At 40.6% G+C, this 16,995-nt stretch overlaps 1 protein-coding gene and 1 long non-coding RNA gene across 3 annotated transcripts; both read left to right on the plus strand.

Annotated features, from left to right (window-relative positions):
• Positions 1 to 907: 907 nt before the first annotated feature.
• On the plus strand, positions 908 to 4,687 carry LOC103479943 (uncharacterized). 2 transcript variants are annotated; one of them, XR_536012.2, is made up of 3 exons: positions 908 to 1,001; positions 1,148 to 1,270; positions 4,346 to 4,687. It is a non-coding gene; the product is annotated as an uncharacterized LOC103479943 (long non-coding RNA). The 2 variants fall into 2 exon arrangements; XR_536013.1 differs by lacking the exon at positions 4,346 to 4,687 and adding an exon at positions 1,414 to 1,492.
• A 3,131-nt stretch (positions 4,688 to 7,818) lies between these two features.
• On the plus strand, positions 7,819 to 16,724 carry LOC103479942 (Krueppel-like factor 6). The gene is made up of 4 exons (XM_008434665.2): positions 7,819 to 8,171; positions 11,641 to 12,223; positions 13,095 to 13,218; positions 13,939 to 16,724. The coding sequence occupies exons 1-4, from the start codon at positions 8,070 to 8,072 to the stop codon at positions 13,988 to 13,990; spliced, it is 861 nt and encodes a 286-aa protein (XP_008432887.1). The 5' UTR covers positions 7,819 to 8,069; the 3' UTR covers positions 13,991 to 16,724.
• Positions 16,725 to 16,995: the final 271 nt, after the last annotated feature.

Consider the following 16,995-nt stretch of genomic DNA (forward strand, 5'->3'; position numbering starts at 1 on the left):
AACAGCTGAACGATGGGTAACAGGATGTGTAGAAACATATCCACTGACTCATTTGAAATGGTTGAAAAAGTAACGGATACAAAAGGGAAACCCAGACAGCGCTCTCTCTGAGACACTGCAGCTCTGTTTAAGGCAGTGATGTATCCATTAATGTTCCTTAATTTTATGCTAAGCCATGCAAAAGCTCTGTCAACACGGATGAAGATCCCCTCGTCTCGGTACACTCAATGCTTCAAGTGGCTTATGAGGTAGACGAGTTTGCCATATTTTCTGCTTAGTTTTCTTTCTTCCTTTTTGGACACACTTGGCTTGTATTCCTTAGTTAGGGGGAAATGTGTGAAACAATGTGACCAGATAAAAAGAAAAAACAAAAAACGGTGACATGCAATTGTATCACTTATTCCAAAGAGACACTTTAATTGTTTGGTCAACAATATTTGTTTCCTCTTGATGGCGTATAACAACTTCCTTGTCCATTTGTGGTTTCTGGTTCCTGATATAATGTCTCACACTGACACATGCAAGTTTAGCTTCAGCTCTTGGTGTTTTTGGCAGCAGGACAAGAATAAAACAAAAAAGGTTAAAAAAAAAGCCTACTTCCAGGTTTTACAAGTTAAGCTGTGGTTGAATCTCTTCACTCATAAGGTCATTATGAAACGGTAAACTGTGACTATACACCCACAGGGACTCATACAACCTTTATTCTACGCATAAAGAGAGAGAGAGGGAAGGTGAGAGGCTGAGTAAGAAAGCTAAGGGTAAGTTTTGGATGTTTTTTTTTTTAACATCAACCATGTACACGACGTGTACTGTGTTTATTATGGTAACTATGGCAGCAGTGTACCTCTGTTTATTTCCTGTTTTGTTCTGAAAATGCAAGTTTCTTCTTATCCAACTGTGTCGTTACCTCATCACAGCCACAGCCAGGGGATTCCCCCAGTCTGATCCCGTCCAGTTGTCTCAACAACCATGTTCTTGTATTTACACCTTTCTAAACAAAGGTAGCTCTACATCCCAGCTGATCATCCAGGCTTTAGGACTCGTGTTTTTTCGCTGCTAGGAATGTTCTTTAGTCATGGGATTTCAGGCCCTTAATTTCAGAATAACTTGTAAACATCAATTAAGGTCCTTTCTGATGTTCCTCCAGCTGAAGTGGACTAAGACTGCTTATTCATGCTCTCCTCGCAAGTCACTCTCACACTGATGTCATCCAGTAAAGCCGAACTGATGGGAATTGAAAAGCCTTTTTTTTTAAAATAGCACTTTAAGGGTAAGTGTTTTATATTACATGACAACCTCTCAGACTGTTTCCTCTGAATTCAAAGTAACATTCCTGTCAAGGCTGGATCCTCTAAACTGTTTTTGTCCACTTTCTTTAATGACTAAAGTCTTATGATTTCGATTCATCCACAGCGTGTCAAAACCCAAGATCAGTAGGACATGTGATGCAAGGAGCCAATTAAATTAAGTCTGCTGTTTTTTGCTACAGTCACCCCACTGTTTTGCATATTGTGCCTGCTCCTCTGCCCTTTAACAATCTTTGCTTCTCTTCTCACTGAGTGTTTGCATCAAACTGAATACTTTAGCAAAATTAACTATTACATTTATCTGAATGTGCCAATCCAGTGGCATGTATTTGGAACACAGTTAATCTAAACTACAGCGACAACAACAAGCACAGCTTTTAAATTAGTGTCAAACCTTATTATGCCATCTGAGTTTTCCTTCTTAATGGCTACGGCAAAACTTTCCAGCCTAATTGCAGCTGTGGATTCCTAATCTTGGACCAGATGCAGTTTGCAAATTAAGAATTGGTCATTATCTGCAGTGCAAAGAGTTTTAAGACAGCTAATTAAAAGTGACTGACCATTTTTTGGCAACGTTTCCAGATACTGGATTTCTACAGTTGGCATAATAACAGTAGGTTGTTTTCTCTGTCGTCCTGTCATTGTCTGTGGTTGGAACGTGTGGCTTTTGTGTCATGCTTCGTCTACAAGAGTCACACTTGATCAAATATTAAAGTTGTGGTTTTAGCGTGCAGAGTGCATAACAACAAGCAAATTATATTTTAGGCTCACTTTGATTATAGAGTATGCTGCTCAAGTGACATATTCCAATACACAAAACTACATGACAAATACACAGCTACACTGCAGATGTGTTTGTGCTCAATATTTTGTTGCTATGGATTCAGTAGTACCAGAGATGAGCGCTCTGCGGGCAGTGAAGGTTGTCTACGTACGAGGTTTCTGCCCGGACGTATGACTCATGTAATCTTGGCATCAGCATGGTAACACCACATAACACTCATTCAGAAAAGACAAATACAGACTTTGGTGGGAGGGGATTTTAGTGATGACAGAACTAAGTGTCCCTTTGTGTGACAGGTGAGGGTGCAGCATTCTTGGGATTACGGAAACTTACTGATTTGCATCTCACTTAGGAGCAGGACAGGTTTCATTTATTGTTTTTTTATTACCTTACATGAAATTCATGTGGCAATTTATATAAAGGAAAATCATTCTAGGGTTCTTTACAAAACTACAAAGTCCAATCCACATCCAGTTATATCCAATTCAACTTTAATTCAGGACATCTAAGTCATTTATAGAAATACCATGTGATTGCACAGAGCCGTTGACTTTGCAGTGGTTCTTCGCTGTGTGCACACATGTGAAAACAGTAATGAATAAAACTGATCCTACACGTCTGCACAATTCTCAGAGACTAATACTTTGTTTTTCATATTTCGCTTGGCAGATCATTGTGGACAAAATGTGGGCAAATTTCATGGAACGGCTTCCATGAATAAATGCAAAAGTGGGAGAATTTAAACTGAAAACAAAATAAATAAATATTTTTGACTAAGTTAAACAACTGCAGCCACTTCCACAGATACTATACAACCACATGAAACACATAAATATGTTTTGTTTTAGTTGGCCTCATCAACTGACTGCTATACAACATCAAAACCAAACGCAAATGAAATGACAGGTTTGTAGCAATAAAATACCACAAACATTAAATTAGTAGTGGTTGCTTTGACACTTTTTCACATATATGGGCAAACCTGGCTATTGTGAATATACTTGTTGTCCCTGTATTACATATTGGTCTTTTACAAAACACACAAATATTTGCTGAATACTCTATGTACAGGCCTCGACAACAGCTTTAAAAGGGCAATTTTGAGATAAATTAGGCATCTAAGTCAAGATGTACCATGCATGACAATAGCACTTACTTCATGGAAGGAGTTTCCAATAAAATCTACTCAAACACCTTTTAAAAAATCTGATTATTAAGCCAAATCTGCATCAGTCTTAACCTTAACTAAGGTTAAGCTACATGGGGTCGACCCATGAGGTCAGGGAGCTCAGAGCATTTCCACAGGCCAAACATCTGAGACGCTGATATGAAGCAAACCAGCACTTCATTACCGTTTTACCGTTGGTCCGAATGTTGCTGATTGTTTGAAAATAGTTGGTCAGGATGTTAGCCACTGACAAATAAGCTCATGCTGAAGTAATAGTTATCAGCTGTCAAATGGAAAGTGGAAGCTAACACAAATATGTGGCATGCTATTTCCATAACAGTGTGCAGAAGCAATCATCTTTTTTCTGCTTCGAGACAAAAGAAGCACAAGTTATTTATTACATAAGATTAAGTTCAAATATATATATATATTGTTTTTAAAAAACAGGATTTAGAGAAGATGATTTTGTTCAGAAAAGAATCATTTTCTCCAAAGTAACGTTTTATAAGTTAAATTTAGTTGGGATTTACAGAAAATGACACATAAGCTGCTCACTGAAGACAAATTCTATAGGGAGGAAAATTTGGACATATCATTCATTTCAACATTGTGTTACCCACTGCAGCCTACAAAAAGAAAGATATAATATTCTACCTGTCACAAAACATGATCTGCTCTTAATATATTGTACCATCATTATTGACTGGAGTGCATTATGCCTGGCACTCCATGTAATATTCATATGTGAATTTGTGGTCCTGGTTTGTCTTTCTGTCTTTCATCTGCCAGCAGAAAGAGAGATACAATCTTCATCTAGATTTACTATTCACACAACACTGAGATTCAAATGCAGAGGGATCCCCTAAAAACCTGTTGCATCAACTGGTGCATTGGATGAAAATGCAACACAAAGAGGAAAAATGCAGTTTGAGCTCTATTGTACAGTTAATTCTGTCTTTTTCCCCTGCTTATAAGGTCATAAATGAATCATTCGAGCTACAGGGAAACATCTAGCTTCCCTTCAATTACCAGTAATGCATGTCACAAACGAGTTCCCATCAGTGTGCTCTCTGTCCTGTCCCTCAGACCCACAGAGTCATGTCCGAATGTGATGCTGCTGAGTGCTGCAAATGTGCCCACTGCCGAGATCCCAACAAAAGAGACGCCACGGTGGAGGCGCTCGGCCGGCCCCGCAGCTCGGACAATAGTCCTCTGTTCCAAATATGCTGTTTGTCACATCGCCTTCCTTTAACTTGTCAATAGTGCTGTTGTCATTCCAAACTTCAACTTTATCCCACATCCTATGCTGCAGGGTCTGAGGTTTCACCTTTAGCTGGATTTAAACTGAACACAGGTTTATGTTTTGTGTGTATTCACCCATCTTTACTGAGATACTTTTAAATAAAGTCCAGCACAATTTGTGACTTGCCTTCAGAAGTTGTAAATAGTCTGTGTGTGATTTAAACATAGCTGAAGACCTATGAGGTTGTCAGAGAAAATTAGTGAATAACATCATGAATCAGGTAAGTCATGGACAATGCTGAAGAAAAGTTTTAAGCGGGGTGAGTTTAGCACATCATTTAAAAATGAAAGACCACTTCACAACTTATCAGTCCACCGAAACTTAGTGGCTGGACAAGGAGAGCAGAGCATTGATCCGTTAGCAACCTGTGGTAACGCTGGAGGAGCGTCAGGCATCCACAGCAGGTTTAGGAGAATCTGTTGACATGATAACTAAAAGTTGTGCAATTAATAAAAGTGTCCTTTCTGTGAGAAAGCCGTATGTTAGATCAAAGTTATTAAGCTTTGATCTGAGCTTAATAACTCACATTAAAGCATATACATGTGTTAGAAGGGCCCAGTCAAAGTCCAGACCATCAAATCTGACTGACCTGGAGCTTTTTTGAGAACAGGTAGCAGTCTCTAAATGAAATCCAAAAGACTTGCAGCTGTTCAGAATTGTAGCTAAAGTTATAATTCAGGAGGCGTTAATAAAAGTGAACTCCACATTTTTCAGATTCTTTTTTTTAATGTAAAAAATGAAAAAGGGAAACAAAAAAGAGAACATTTCTTTTGCTTCACAGTCGTGTTACTTTGTGCTGGTCTGTCACAAAGACTCAGTGAAATATAAAAATGCTTGTGACTGTGATGTGATGCCTCTTAAATCATGTTTTTCAAAGAACACATTTTGATCTAATTTTAATTAGGGTTTTAGTGCTGTAAATGCAAGTGATCATGAAATTAACCACACATGAAGAATATGATTCTGTACGATATATAAACATCAAAACGTACAATCTCTGATTCTGATTACAGCAAAGCAACGATCATCTGCATTCAGAGAGGCGGGAGGATGTGGGGTATGTATTTCCAGAAGAATGTCAGTGTGTATTTATATCATGTCATTCTAGAAATGTGAGAGATATATTACCATCTTTTAATAGAAACTCTCATCATGCACTGTGGGTGGCCACATTTTTCCCTTTTCTAACCTCTTAGTTCGAGGGCTGCTGCAGAAAACAAATGAAGCAGCGATGATGTGGTTTCCTGAATATCACAGAATGCTGCGTGTCGCTTTAACAGACACAGCCACAGGTGATTGAGATTACAACGCACATGTGGACATTATCTCCAACAGAAGCAGAGCCGTCCCTCCTGAAGCGCCTCAAGCTGCTGCCACTACAATAACCGCCACAGCATTTCTGTTTTTTTATTTTCCGAATTATCATTTTTATGGCTGGTCTATTATAACTTAATAGGTTATTAAATTGTCTGCACTGCTGTGGAGAGACTCATAATAATCCTCATGGATCTCTGGACAGTCATGAAAAGGAGAAGTCTATCAGATTTGTTTCATAGACCAAGTAGATTGATCAGACTTTTGATGATCCCCCTGAGCTCACTGCTGCCTCCGAATATTGTTCTGACGATTTGCACTTCGCAAAAACAAGACAAGTATATCTTTGCAGCCACTGACATGGGCAGCTTATGTCATCATGCAAAGAGAGACATGGAGCAGGTTTTGACATGTGGAGCATGGCTCTTCACTCAGAGCAGCTCTACGAGGAGGGTGGAACGAGTACTTGGACTAAAATATCTTTTCTGTTACGCTCAAAGCAAACTGCCTTTTGCCTATCTGTATGCAAACTTCAGAGGTTTGTTCACATGTGAGTTAAACGGAGGCAGACCTGTGGATGTGCAGCAGGAATCATCTCAGTTCTCACCAGTGGGTCCTGTGCATCCCACCCAATCCTCTCTCTTGCATTCAGCACTGAGTGACCCGTTAAAAAGGTTTACTTCAGTTTATGAGCTGTGTAGTTGAAGCTACAGAACTGAAAACGTACCAAACCACAAAGGTTAGTCATTCATTTAGTCATTTTTAGGTTGATTTCATAGGCAGTTCTCCAAGCTTTCTGAACATTTTTTTCCTTTTGGACTTAAACTGTTTTTTTCTGGTGACCAATAGATGACTGTGGTTTTTTTTATATGTTGAGCTGCTTAACTCTGTCCCTGGGATAACTTAGGCAGAAAATTCAAAAGATAAATTATTGTTCAGCTCAATATGTGCCATTTCTTCAAAAAAAAAGAAAGAAAAAAACTTGAGATGACAAAGTTAGCAAACACACAATGTTATTCTAGCTCCAAGAATGTGACTCCCAAAGAGCAGTTAGCTGGAACATTTACATGCAACAGATGATAAACGGAGGAATTATGCATATTTTAGGTCCTGTGTAAAGTGTGTGTGTGTTTTTAATTACTTAAAGAAAAGAGATGCTCATTAAAAACATAAAGTTTCAGAAACCTTAAAGATCTAATTGCTTTCAGAGATCATAAAACATCTTGTTGCTTATAAAGAACATACATATTAGATATGGAAACATTTGGGAGGTATTGTGCATGTTATATATATATTTTTATCCCAGCTGTTTTACCATAAACAACATAAACAGATGCAGAATGAATACTTCAGTTAATAATTTGACTTCTTGATGGTAGTTGGACTGTCTTTTGATCAGTTCTAGTAGATAAGTTGAAATTTAATGCTGAATCAAACTTGAACTGAATTATTCAACATTTTAAAACATCACTTGTAATGTTGTCACATGTGCTTGTTGAATTTGTGATTTTTTTTTTTTAAGTTTTAATTTTTACAAATTAAGAAAAGATTTAACAAATTATTGACTGTGTTGGCTCTTTACTCAAATTATTTTATTGCTAAATTTATATAAATACTGGGGGAGAATAGAAAGTGGACGTATGAGTGTCATGTCGGGTGATAAAAACATATTTAAATGACTCTATTAAAAGGCAGAAGCAGCCGCTACTCAGTGCCGCTCCAAGCCACCAGCAGCTCAAAATTTTGAATCGCTACTAAACTCCACTTCCTCATTTTGCTGCTGCTTATATAGCGCTCTAAAAATAGCGCACCAACCACACCGCTGAGGGCTGCGCCAGATCCGACAGCATTGGCCAGGCGCTGGTTGTAGGCGGGCCGTGCGCTCCGCACACCGATTGGTTCGCGTTTAAAACGTAATGTAATCACATGGGGGGAGTTCGTCTGTAATTTTGAATCGGGGGGGAAGTTTACAGTGCGCTGACAGACTTTTGAGTGAGTTCAGTGTGGAGCGCTCCTCGGTGCGTCACACGCTCAGAGAGCCAGCAGTGAAGTGCGCGTCTATCCCAGGCTGTCATACATGCACATACAGCAGAGAGCCCAGCTTCTCTCCAAATACAGCATTCTTCTTCTTCTCCTTCTTCTTTTTCACACGCTTCACTTCGCTTCTTGTTTCGGCTGAGACTCGGGAAGGAAATGGATGTCATACCGATGTGCAGCATCTTCCAGGAGCTCCAGATTGTGCACGACACGGGATACTTTTCTGCTTTACCGTCGCTGGAAGAGTACTGGCAGCAGGTAAGGAGACAACACAACCCGCGGCTCATGCGTAACTGCTTAACGAGGAGCGCAGGGAATGTGCGTAATTAGATTTGTGGAAAGCGTGTTTTGCGGTGACAGCTGGCTGTCTCTGTTAAAAGTAGGCGGTTTTAGGGAAGTCATGCAAGTTCCCTCAGAGGCGCTGCACTTTAACTGAGCAAAATAAAAATAAAAAAAGCTATTTTCTTTTACAGATTTACATGGCTGTAAAAAAAAAAACAAACGAAAAAAAACGAATAACAAAACTTTTCAAACCGTCATACCTACTGTTAAGTGCAACGTAGCAGAAATAATCCGCATGATTTGCACGTTTGCTGTGTTGTTGCACCATGCTTCATGTTTTCCTGCTGCGGTTTTGCTCATGCAAATATTCATGTAGACGATTTTGACTCATCGGCTTGCAGCATAATGAAAACACGCCGAGCTGCAGATAAAACGGCTGAATGGCGAGCCGCGTATCTCCTCCTCCTGTTACGCCTTCTTTCCTTCTCTCTCTCTCTCTCTCTCTCTCTCTCTCTCTCTCTCTCTCTCTCTCGCCCGCACGCGTACACACACAGCACTCACACACACATACTGGCAAACACACATAAGAGTGACAGGTTGAGAGAGGGAATGACAGCGGAGACCGTTTTTGCTCCAGTGTGGCTCGGCCAAGCGGACCCGTTGGAGTTTCAGGCTGGAAAAAGTCTCGTCTTGTTCACGTTGTTGGGACATGAAATGATCCTTTTTTCAGTCTTTACCACACTCTTTTCTCGCTCCTCGCTCCAGGTCGTCCTGTCAGGCATTTAAAGCTCGCTTGGGATTTGTCCAGCGCTGCGGACAGGGACAGGGACAGGGGCGCATCCACAAAGTTTGTAACGGGCACCACTGGTTATCTTTAGCGGGCACATCAGAAACAAATCAGGGAGTTTGAAATCGGAGTCGAATAAAACTTAAAATATACAATCCTCCTTTGAAAAACCAAATCTTCATTTAGTTAATACTTTGTGTATATTCCCAAAATCAGGAAATTAACATTTGGCTTTTTAAGGCAACATGTGCTGTTTACAAATTAAAAACTGTACGTGCAATAAATGTTGAGGTAAATATGTGATCCTGGTGTGATTTGAGGGAGGGAGGGGCCACGAGTGAGTGACAAGTGATAGAGATTGAAAAGAACTAAAGAAGAAAATCTATTAATATACACTCAACTGATACTTGATTACGTTTCTTATTCCCTTGTTGAAAAAGTGCATGAAATTTTACAATTTACATTTAAAAAAATATTAACCAATAAAATCACTTCAGTAAACAACAGGTTAAAGTTAGAGACATATGTTTGATTCCATAAAACACATGAAATCAAAACAAAATCAATGACATGAATGAATGAATGAGTTAAATCAATTAATTGGTTTCATGTGGCTGCAAAGTGGTGCAGTTGGTAGAGCTGTTGCCTTGCAGCAAGAAGGTTCTGGGTTCGATTCCCAGCCCCGGTCTTTCTGCATGGAGTCTCCATGTTCTCCCTGTGCATGGTGGGTTTTCTCCTGGTACTCCGGTTTTCTCCCACAGTCCAAAAACATGACTGTCAGGTTAATTGGCCTGTCCAAATTGCCCCTAGGTGTGTGTGCATGGTTGTGTGTCTCTGTGTTGCCCTGCAACAGACTGGCGACCTGTCCAGGGTGACCCCGCCTCTCGCCCGGAACGTTAGCTGGAGATGCACCAGCAACCCTCCCAACCCCACTGAGGGACAAGGGTGTAAAGAAAATGGATGGATGGGTTTCATGTGTTCATTGATTTTGGCTTTTGAAACTACCACTTCTATCAGCAAACCTGCAGCATATCTGTTTGTATTATACAGTCTTTAGGGGGGAATCAGAATTGGTCATTACAGGAAATTAGAATCAGCCAGGAAAACTCCCATTAGTGCGTCGCTAGAGACCCAGAGGTCAGTGAGTTTCTATCATTAGCCATGGCCGTCCTTCATATTCCCTTGGTGGCGCCATTTGAATTCAGTTCATTCGTTTCCCTCTCTAAGTTACTCCAACCATGTTTGCCATTTAAACTTAGTTTATTCTTTATAGATGTATATTTGTAGGTTATTTGAATCCAGATAAATGTAAATCACATCTGTACCATTGTACAATCCACAGTAGTCTTAGTTTAGTTTTTAAAAGTAATATCACTTAAGTTGGCTACACAAACAAACATGTTTGACCATTTATTTTCTTATTTCAGTGCACTTTATACGTTTTTGTACGATATAAAAAATCAACCAAAGAAAGGATGCACTCCTCTCAGTTGACACAGATGAAGCTTTTCCTAACAGATGCCAAGTTCAGATTTTTGAAAATGCAGAAAGTGCATCAAATATCATGCTAGTGGTTGCTACATGCACAGGCTTGAATTGTTGAGAGATCTTATTTTTGATGCAATCAGTCAATATGTAAAAAAGTGAATGAAAATATTCTTCATTATTTGGCTTTTTGATAACTGATGAGAGCAGATCAAGAAGAGCAGCCAGCTCCCATCTCTGTCTCTCTCTCATTGTTTCTAATTGCTATAATTCATTTTCTATGAAATTCTAACCAAGTTCTCAGTTTGCTTGGACTCGGTCACAATTGTCCCGTCCAAGTGTGAGACAGAATCATTTTACTGAGTTCCACCACAGCAACGTCTGACTGAAAACGGGAATGTGCCCCATCACTAGAAACTGCCTGTAAGCAGATGTCACTTCTGGCCTGCGCTCTCGAGCTGCACAGGGTTAAGGAAGTGCTCTCTCACTTCCTTTTTGCAAAAAAAAAAAAAGAGCCTACAATCCAGAGCAGCTCTTGCAGTATTCATACCAGGCTCTTTATGGACCACCACGAACCAGACCTCCCTCCTCCCAGTCCCCTGTGTGCTATGTTATTTCTAGCGATGCCTCCAAATGCATTATTAAATCCACATTATGCTAAATAATTGATGGATTTAAAAGATCTACAAGCACTTCTCTAACTCAACGAGGGGACGGCTCTGTAGCATATGTAAATTTCATGACCAACCTCGGCACGCGCCTACACACACACACACACATCTTTGCGCGCTCGCGCCACCGTGCATGCGTTTACGGGCAAGAGCACCTTGTTCTTGCATGCTCTCAGGACGATGCGTGGTGCTTGTAATCCTCCCTGATACAGCCTCAGAGGGCACCCTGAGAGTGCACTTCTGCATAGGACATTGCGTCTTGTCTCATTCCTGCAAGCAGAGAGGAAGTGTAACCTGTAGCATTGCCACAGCGCATTTCTTCCTCCTGCTGCTGCTAAGAGAGAAAAAGCACAACACAGGAGGACACCAGGGTTTCCGGTAAAAATAAACTTGAGTTTTGGTCGTTTTAAGGATTTTCCAGCCCAGTAGAAGTATTCCATTACAAGCCTTTAGGCTCTTTGCACCAGCAAGCTCATTGCTATCTTGTCCTCTCTCCATGCAGACATGCCTGGAGCTGGAAAGGTACCTCCAGAGCGAGCCCTACGTCTCGGCCACTGACCTCAAGTTTGATAACCAGGAGGACCTGTGGAGCAAGCTCATGCTCGCCTGCGGGGACAAGTCAAAGGAGGCGGACCCAAAGAGCGGCCACATCAAGGAGGAAGTGGACAGCCACGACATCCAGCCTCTTGACGTCGGCGGTTTCAACTCCGACGCCAGCAGCGAGGCCTCGGACAGCTCGGAGGAGCTCTCCCCGACCCTCGACTTCTCCTCTGGCTCTTTGACTGACATGCTGGGTGACAGCGGCGAAGACTTGGGCTCTGCCATCATCAGCACGCCGCCCTCATCTCCTGAGCTCAGCAAGGAAGGCTCCGTGGCCCAGGTGTGGAGTGGGATACAGACAGTGCTAAACTCACCGGGGAAAATAAGGACTGGGGGCACAGAGAGGTCAGTGGAGAGGTCGGGGATGACCAGCGGGGAAACGTCGCCCGACGGGAGGAGGCGGGTGCACAGGTGCCACTTCAACGGATGCAGGAAGGTGTACACCAAGAGCTCGCACCTCAAAGCACACCAGCGCACACACACAGGTAAATACACCCAACAAGGAAACCATTCAATGCAGAATTCTTGCTCAAATACTCCCACATAGTTTGAATAGTTTTTCAGAAGGAATGCCCTCAACTGTGACCTAATTCACACAGTGAAACGTGACTTGGTGCGGAAGGGAGGGGGGAGATCAGGGGGAAGGGACGTCCTTTTGTGACCAAGCGGGACCCAGAGGATGTGGATCCTGAAAACAAATCAACAGTTCTCAGATTTCACCATGGGAAAAGACTCAGAAACTTGGTCGTATGCATTCAATTTAAAAATAAAGTCACAGCGAGATGGCGTTTAATTATGGGAAGCTGACATTTGCAGTGTTTTGTAGGGGGTTCAGATGTTGGCGGTTTCCCTCGTCACCTCTGACCTCTGCCAGGCTGTTTACAGCTGTGCCGCCTATTAGCAAAGGAAGTCGCATTCCGATCGTCTCTCTCCAACCGCGCTGGGTTCATGGTTAAGAGCCTCATAGGCTTTAGAAACGACTCTGTTTTTTTCTTTTCCTTTTTTTTCTCGAACAGCTCCCCTCTATTACATAAGCCTTCCAGTCAAGCAGCTCTGTGCAGCTGCATACCACAGATCCCGAGTCTTACAAGGTTGTTTTTCTCCTCAGCTTACAGTAGTCAGCCCAGTCCACTTAGGGATCATACTTTCCCAGAAATCAGCGTTTTATCAGCTCATGTACAGTGTACATTGGCTCACATTTCAGATGTATTCACTTACAAATACTAAACCAGGAACATGCAATTATTATTTATTCATGAAACTGCCAAGAGTTATGCAAGAACTTTTGAACTCATTGACACAGAACCTCTGTTGTGAATGTTTGTATTTGACCTTATTTTGACTTATTTTTTTCAGGTGAGAAGCCCTACAGGTGTTCATGGGAGGGCTGTGACTGGCGCTTTGCACGAAGTGATGAGCTAACCCGACACTTCAGGAAGCACACCGGAGCAAAGCCATTTAAATGCAATCACTGCGACAGGTGAGATCTTGTTTTTCGTCCTTTCATGGATGTATTTTACCTTTAAGACACTACCATGAATCAAAAACTCTTTTTCTTGTTGCCTTTTCTGATAAACACTCCTTCATTAACGTAGAGGACCAAAGGTTGCTTGTAAAAACGGGGTTCTAAGACGTGGAGTAAAGGAAGAATGAATGGAGGTCAAGGTCAAGAAGTTGCCTGGAAACAGATATAGGATTGGAAATAGTTTAAATCATTTAAATCAACGTTTTTCGCACGGAACCCACTCATTGGGATTAAAAGAAAATAAAATTTGCTGTTAAATTTAAGGTTACTGTACTTTCAATCAATCAATCAATCAAATTTTATTTGTATAGCACATTTGCTTCAAAGTGCTTTACATAATTAAAATAAAAACAGGAATAAACAGTGAGAAAGAGAAAAGGATTTTGAAAAAGATTAACACAAATAAGCAAATTAAAAGCAAATTATGCATTTCTAAAGTTTAGATTTTAGATGCTGACTCTGCTGTTTCTAACCAGAACCATCAAAATAATTTGACAATTTAAAGCATTTCATTGTAGTTAAATTTTTTCTTGATGCTTTTAAAATATACATGCAGGATTTTTTTTTAGCAGAGTAAAAATAAATTATCCAAAACTTGTTATGCTAACTACGATGGGACAACAATGGAAATATGATTTGTAATTTTTAAATGAGTTTTATTTCTCTCTCTACTAGGTGTTTCTCCCGTTCGGACCACCTGGCGCTGCACATGAAGAGGCACATCTAAGATGGCCTCCATGTTGAGAGCTCTGAGGGATGAGTCTGGTTGATTGTCCCGACCAGTTGGGAATCAGCAAGGCCGGTGTATCCGGGGAGCATTAACAGGGACACCGCTGTGTTCCAGTCAGTGGAAAGGCATGAAGCAACACAGGCTATTATTTGCACCATACTTTGTGCCTCCAACACCTCGCTGTGGTGATTGCTCTTAAAAGGCTTTTACAGAGGAGCAGGGGGTGAAAAGAGAAGATGGGAAAGATCTTGGCTGGAGTTGATGGAAAGAGACTCTTCTGTATGGTGTTAAATGCTTTTTTTTTGTTTTTCTGTTTTTCCTGGAAGATTATGGGACTTCAGGAGTGGGGGTGCTGTTCCCCCACTGACGGTGTGTTTGCCTGTACACATGGGACTCTGAGTGCCTGTGACTGGATGCCTGTGCTGGCTTTATGGAGTGGCTGGAGCTTGCGAGTGAATGACATGAAAGGGGCGATGTTATACAACCACGGTTTTCTTGTTGGGGAGGGAAGGGAGGAAAAGGGGCGAGAGGATGGCCTGATGTAAGAATGAATGCAAGCAAAGAATTGTGTCTGTGTCGGTCTGTTCGCTAAGGCAGGGAGTGAGGGGTTGTTTGCTGGAGTCGATTCCTTTTGTTTTCCTGGTTTCTTTGTCCAAAGGACGACCCCTGTCTGCCTGGAGGTGGAATTACAGCTCCCTGTCTGAACTTGGGAGGTTGTTTTGTTTAGTGCAGCTATTAAATGTGCAATGTATTACGTGGCCTGTCTCACAACATACACGTTATAAAGCTCATTTTGTTGTCCATTGTGTAAGCCTTGTATCCAAAAAGACAAAAACAAACAAAAAAACTATTGTACACTAACACTTATGACCATTATAGCAGCCGTTGCATGGGATCTGGGGATGTGTTGCTCACTTGTGTGCGTAGAGGACAACAAATTCCATTCAAGTGCAGCTACTTTCATGTTACTCGGTATCATACTATTGTAAAAAAACATAAGGCAGTCTTAGTTTTTTTGTTATTTTAAGAAATTGGGGATACCACTATTGCTTAGCAACTGTCTTGGTTGAGGGTTTTTATTTTGTTCCTTTTTCCTCACATTTGCTTTTCCTGTAAATGCACTGTTGACCTTACTGATGCCTTATGTAAGTGGCCTTGTCCTGTTAAAAAGATCACTCCCTCACACATACGCGCACCAAACGGCCATTGCTAATGCAATAGTGCGTTTACTGAATAGCTTTACAAAGGCTCTTATCCATACACTTGCACCTTTCTTTTGTTTCCTCCAAACTTTTGAACAGTTAAAAAGAAAACCTACAAAAAAATACTATAATATCAGCTTCACAATGACTGCCGCTTTTCCATATCTATCACTTCTTTTCCTTGAATTCATCAGAACAAATCATACTCTAAATGATTCCAATTTGAGACAGAGTTATGGAGCCTTTGGGAGAAAAAAAAAATCACCTTTATAGTGGTTTACTACTATGTAGTATAAGACGATGTGGATGCACTGCAGATAAACTGTAAGCTGCTGTTAAAGGTACAGAGCCTTGGAAACATGTTCTCGTGAGATGTGCATTTGGTCACATAAGCAGTGAGGGGATAGCATTTACAGCAAACACATCAGGGCCGTTTGTAATGGTCGATGTGTTCTCTGGTATAATAGATGTGGTGTGAGACGATGACAGCAGTCTTAATCACGAGTCTGTTATTATGTATGTTTTGTCTCGCTTTGCTCTCAACGTGAGTCAGTATTTTTCCTCAGTCCCAGTTCAAACAACCCTTAATCTGACTAAACGGTACCAAGACCAGTCCAACCAGTTCAGCTGTGCTGTGCTTCAGGTCAACGGGTTTCTGTCTCTGAAGACTTGAGACCAACTTCACTTGCACATTCAAGCCTAAATTAAAGGCATTTCATCCCCATTTGCCAACTGAGAGAAAATATTTCCTCCTGGATTATGAACACATGAAACAAAGTGTTAAAAATGAACGTCATTCGTTTGTATCTTCATATCAGTTGGCATCACAGGTAGCCTTGTAATAACCTTTTTGCAGGTTAACCTGTTGTAGATTAATAAAAAATCAGTTGGTAATGCTTCTTTTTTTACACTGAGAAATGTCAAAAGATGCAATTATGCATTTGTTGTTAAAAAAAAAAAGGCCGTTTTGTAAGAAAGCATATATTTTAACAGGTATGGGACCAAAAGCAAGCGCAGTGAGTCATTTCTAAAAAAAAACCCATAAAAGGCTGAAGAATTACTGTAAAATAGATGCACTCCATTTTTGTTTTCATTTGTTTGTGTAACTTTTTTTGTCATGGGAGAAAAATTAAGATTGAGTAACGCACATTATCAGATGGCTTCAATAGCGCCTACACTTGTGGCCTGTCATTTTTCAAGAGGAAAAAAAAAAACAACTTTATAGATGTGAATTGTTCTGGACACTTGAATTGTCATCATCTTGCATTCTGGTGCCCGTATAATTTTTAATGAAATTGTTATTTACCTGTAATTTCTTTCTCTCAACTTTTCAAAGACTTGCAAATATACCCTGTCTTTAGCTAGAATCAAAAAAAAAAAAAAAAATTGGATAAACATGGAAAATATGAGGCTCTATTTTTGTTTGTTTTATGGCATAACAAGATTTTTTTTCATTTGAAATTGTTTTGTAAAATAGTTTCTGTATGAATGTATTTTTTATTGAAAAATGGATAAAAGACTTTATTGGTTCTACATGCGTCTGTTATTTGTTCTCCTCTGCTCCTTTCATCACAAGCGTCCGATGGGAATAACATGTTTCTGGTAAATCTCATAGTTTCCATAGGTGGAGTTATTTTTCTCTCCCTCCCTTCACATACAGGTTAATCTCAGGGTCCACGGCAGAACTGGAGGAACTGGTAGTGGTTGAGTCACTAGTGTTTTAAAGGGTTCTTTCCTGGAAAATACTTGTTTTTAAACTAGCTTGATGTTGTTAACTTTAGCAATGTATGCTTTTCTTTC

Source organism: Poecilia reticulata, linkage group LG17 (assembly GCF_000633615.1).
Source record: "Poecilia reticulata strain Guanapo linkage group LG17, Guppy_female_1.0+MT, whole genome shotgun sequence".
Lineage (NCBI taxonomy): Eukaryota > Metazoa > Chordata > Actinopteri > Cyprinodontiformes > Poeciliidae > Poecilia > Poecilia reticulata.

Excerpts from the sequence above, each read along its gene's own strand:
- LOC103479942 (XM_008434665.2), top strand. The coding sequence starts at position 8,070 with ATGGATGTCATACCGATGTGCAGCATCTTCCAGGAGCTCCAGATTGTG. Across the intron at positions 8,172-11,640 it reads TGGAAGAGTACTGGCAGCAG|ACATGCCTGGAGCTGGAAAG; the intron begins GTAAGGAGACAA and ends CTCTCCATGCAG. Across the intron at positions 13,219-13,938 it reads AAATGCAATCACTGCGACAG|GTGTTTCTCCCGTTCGGACC; the intron begins GTGAGATCTTGT and ends TCTCTCTACTAG.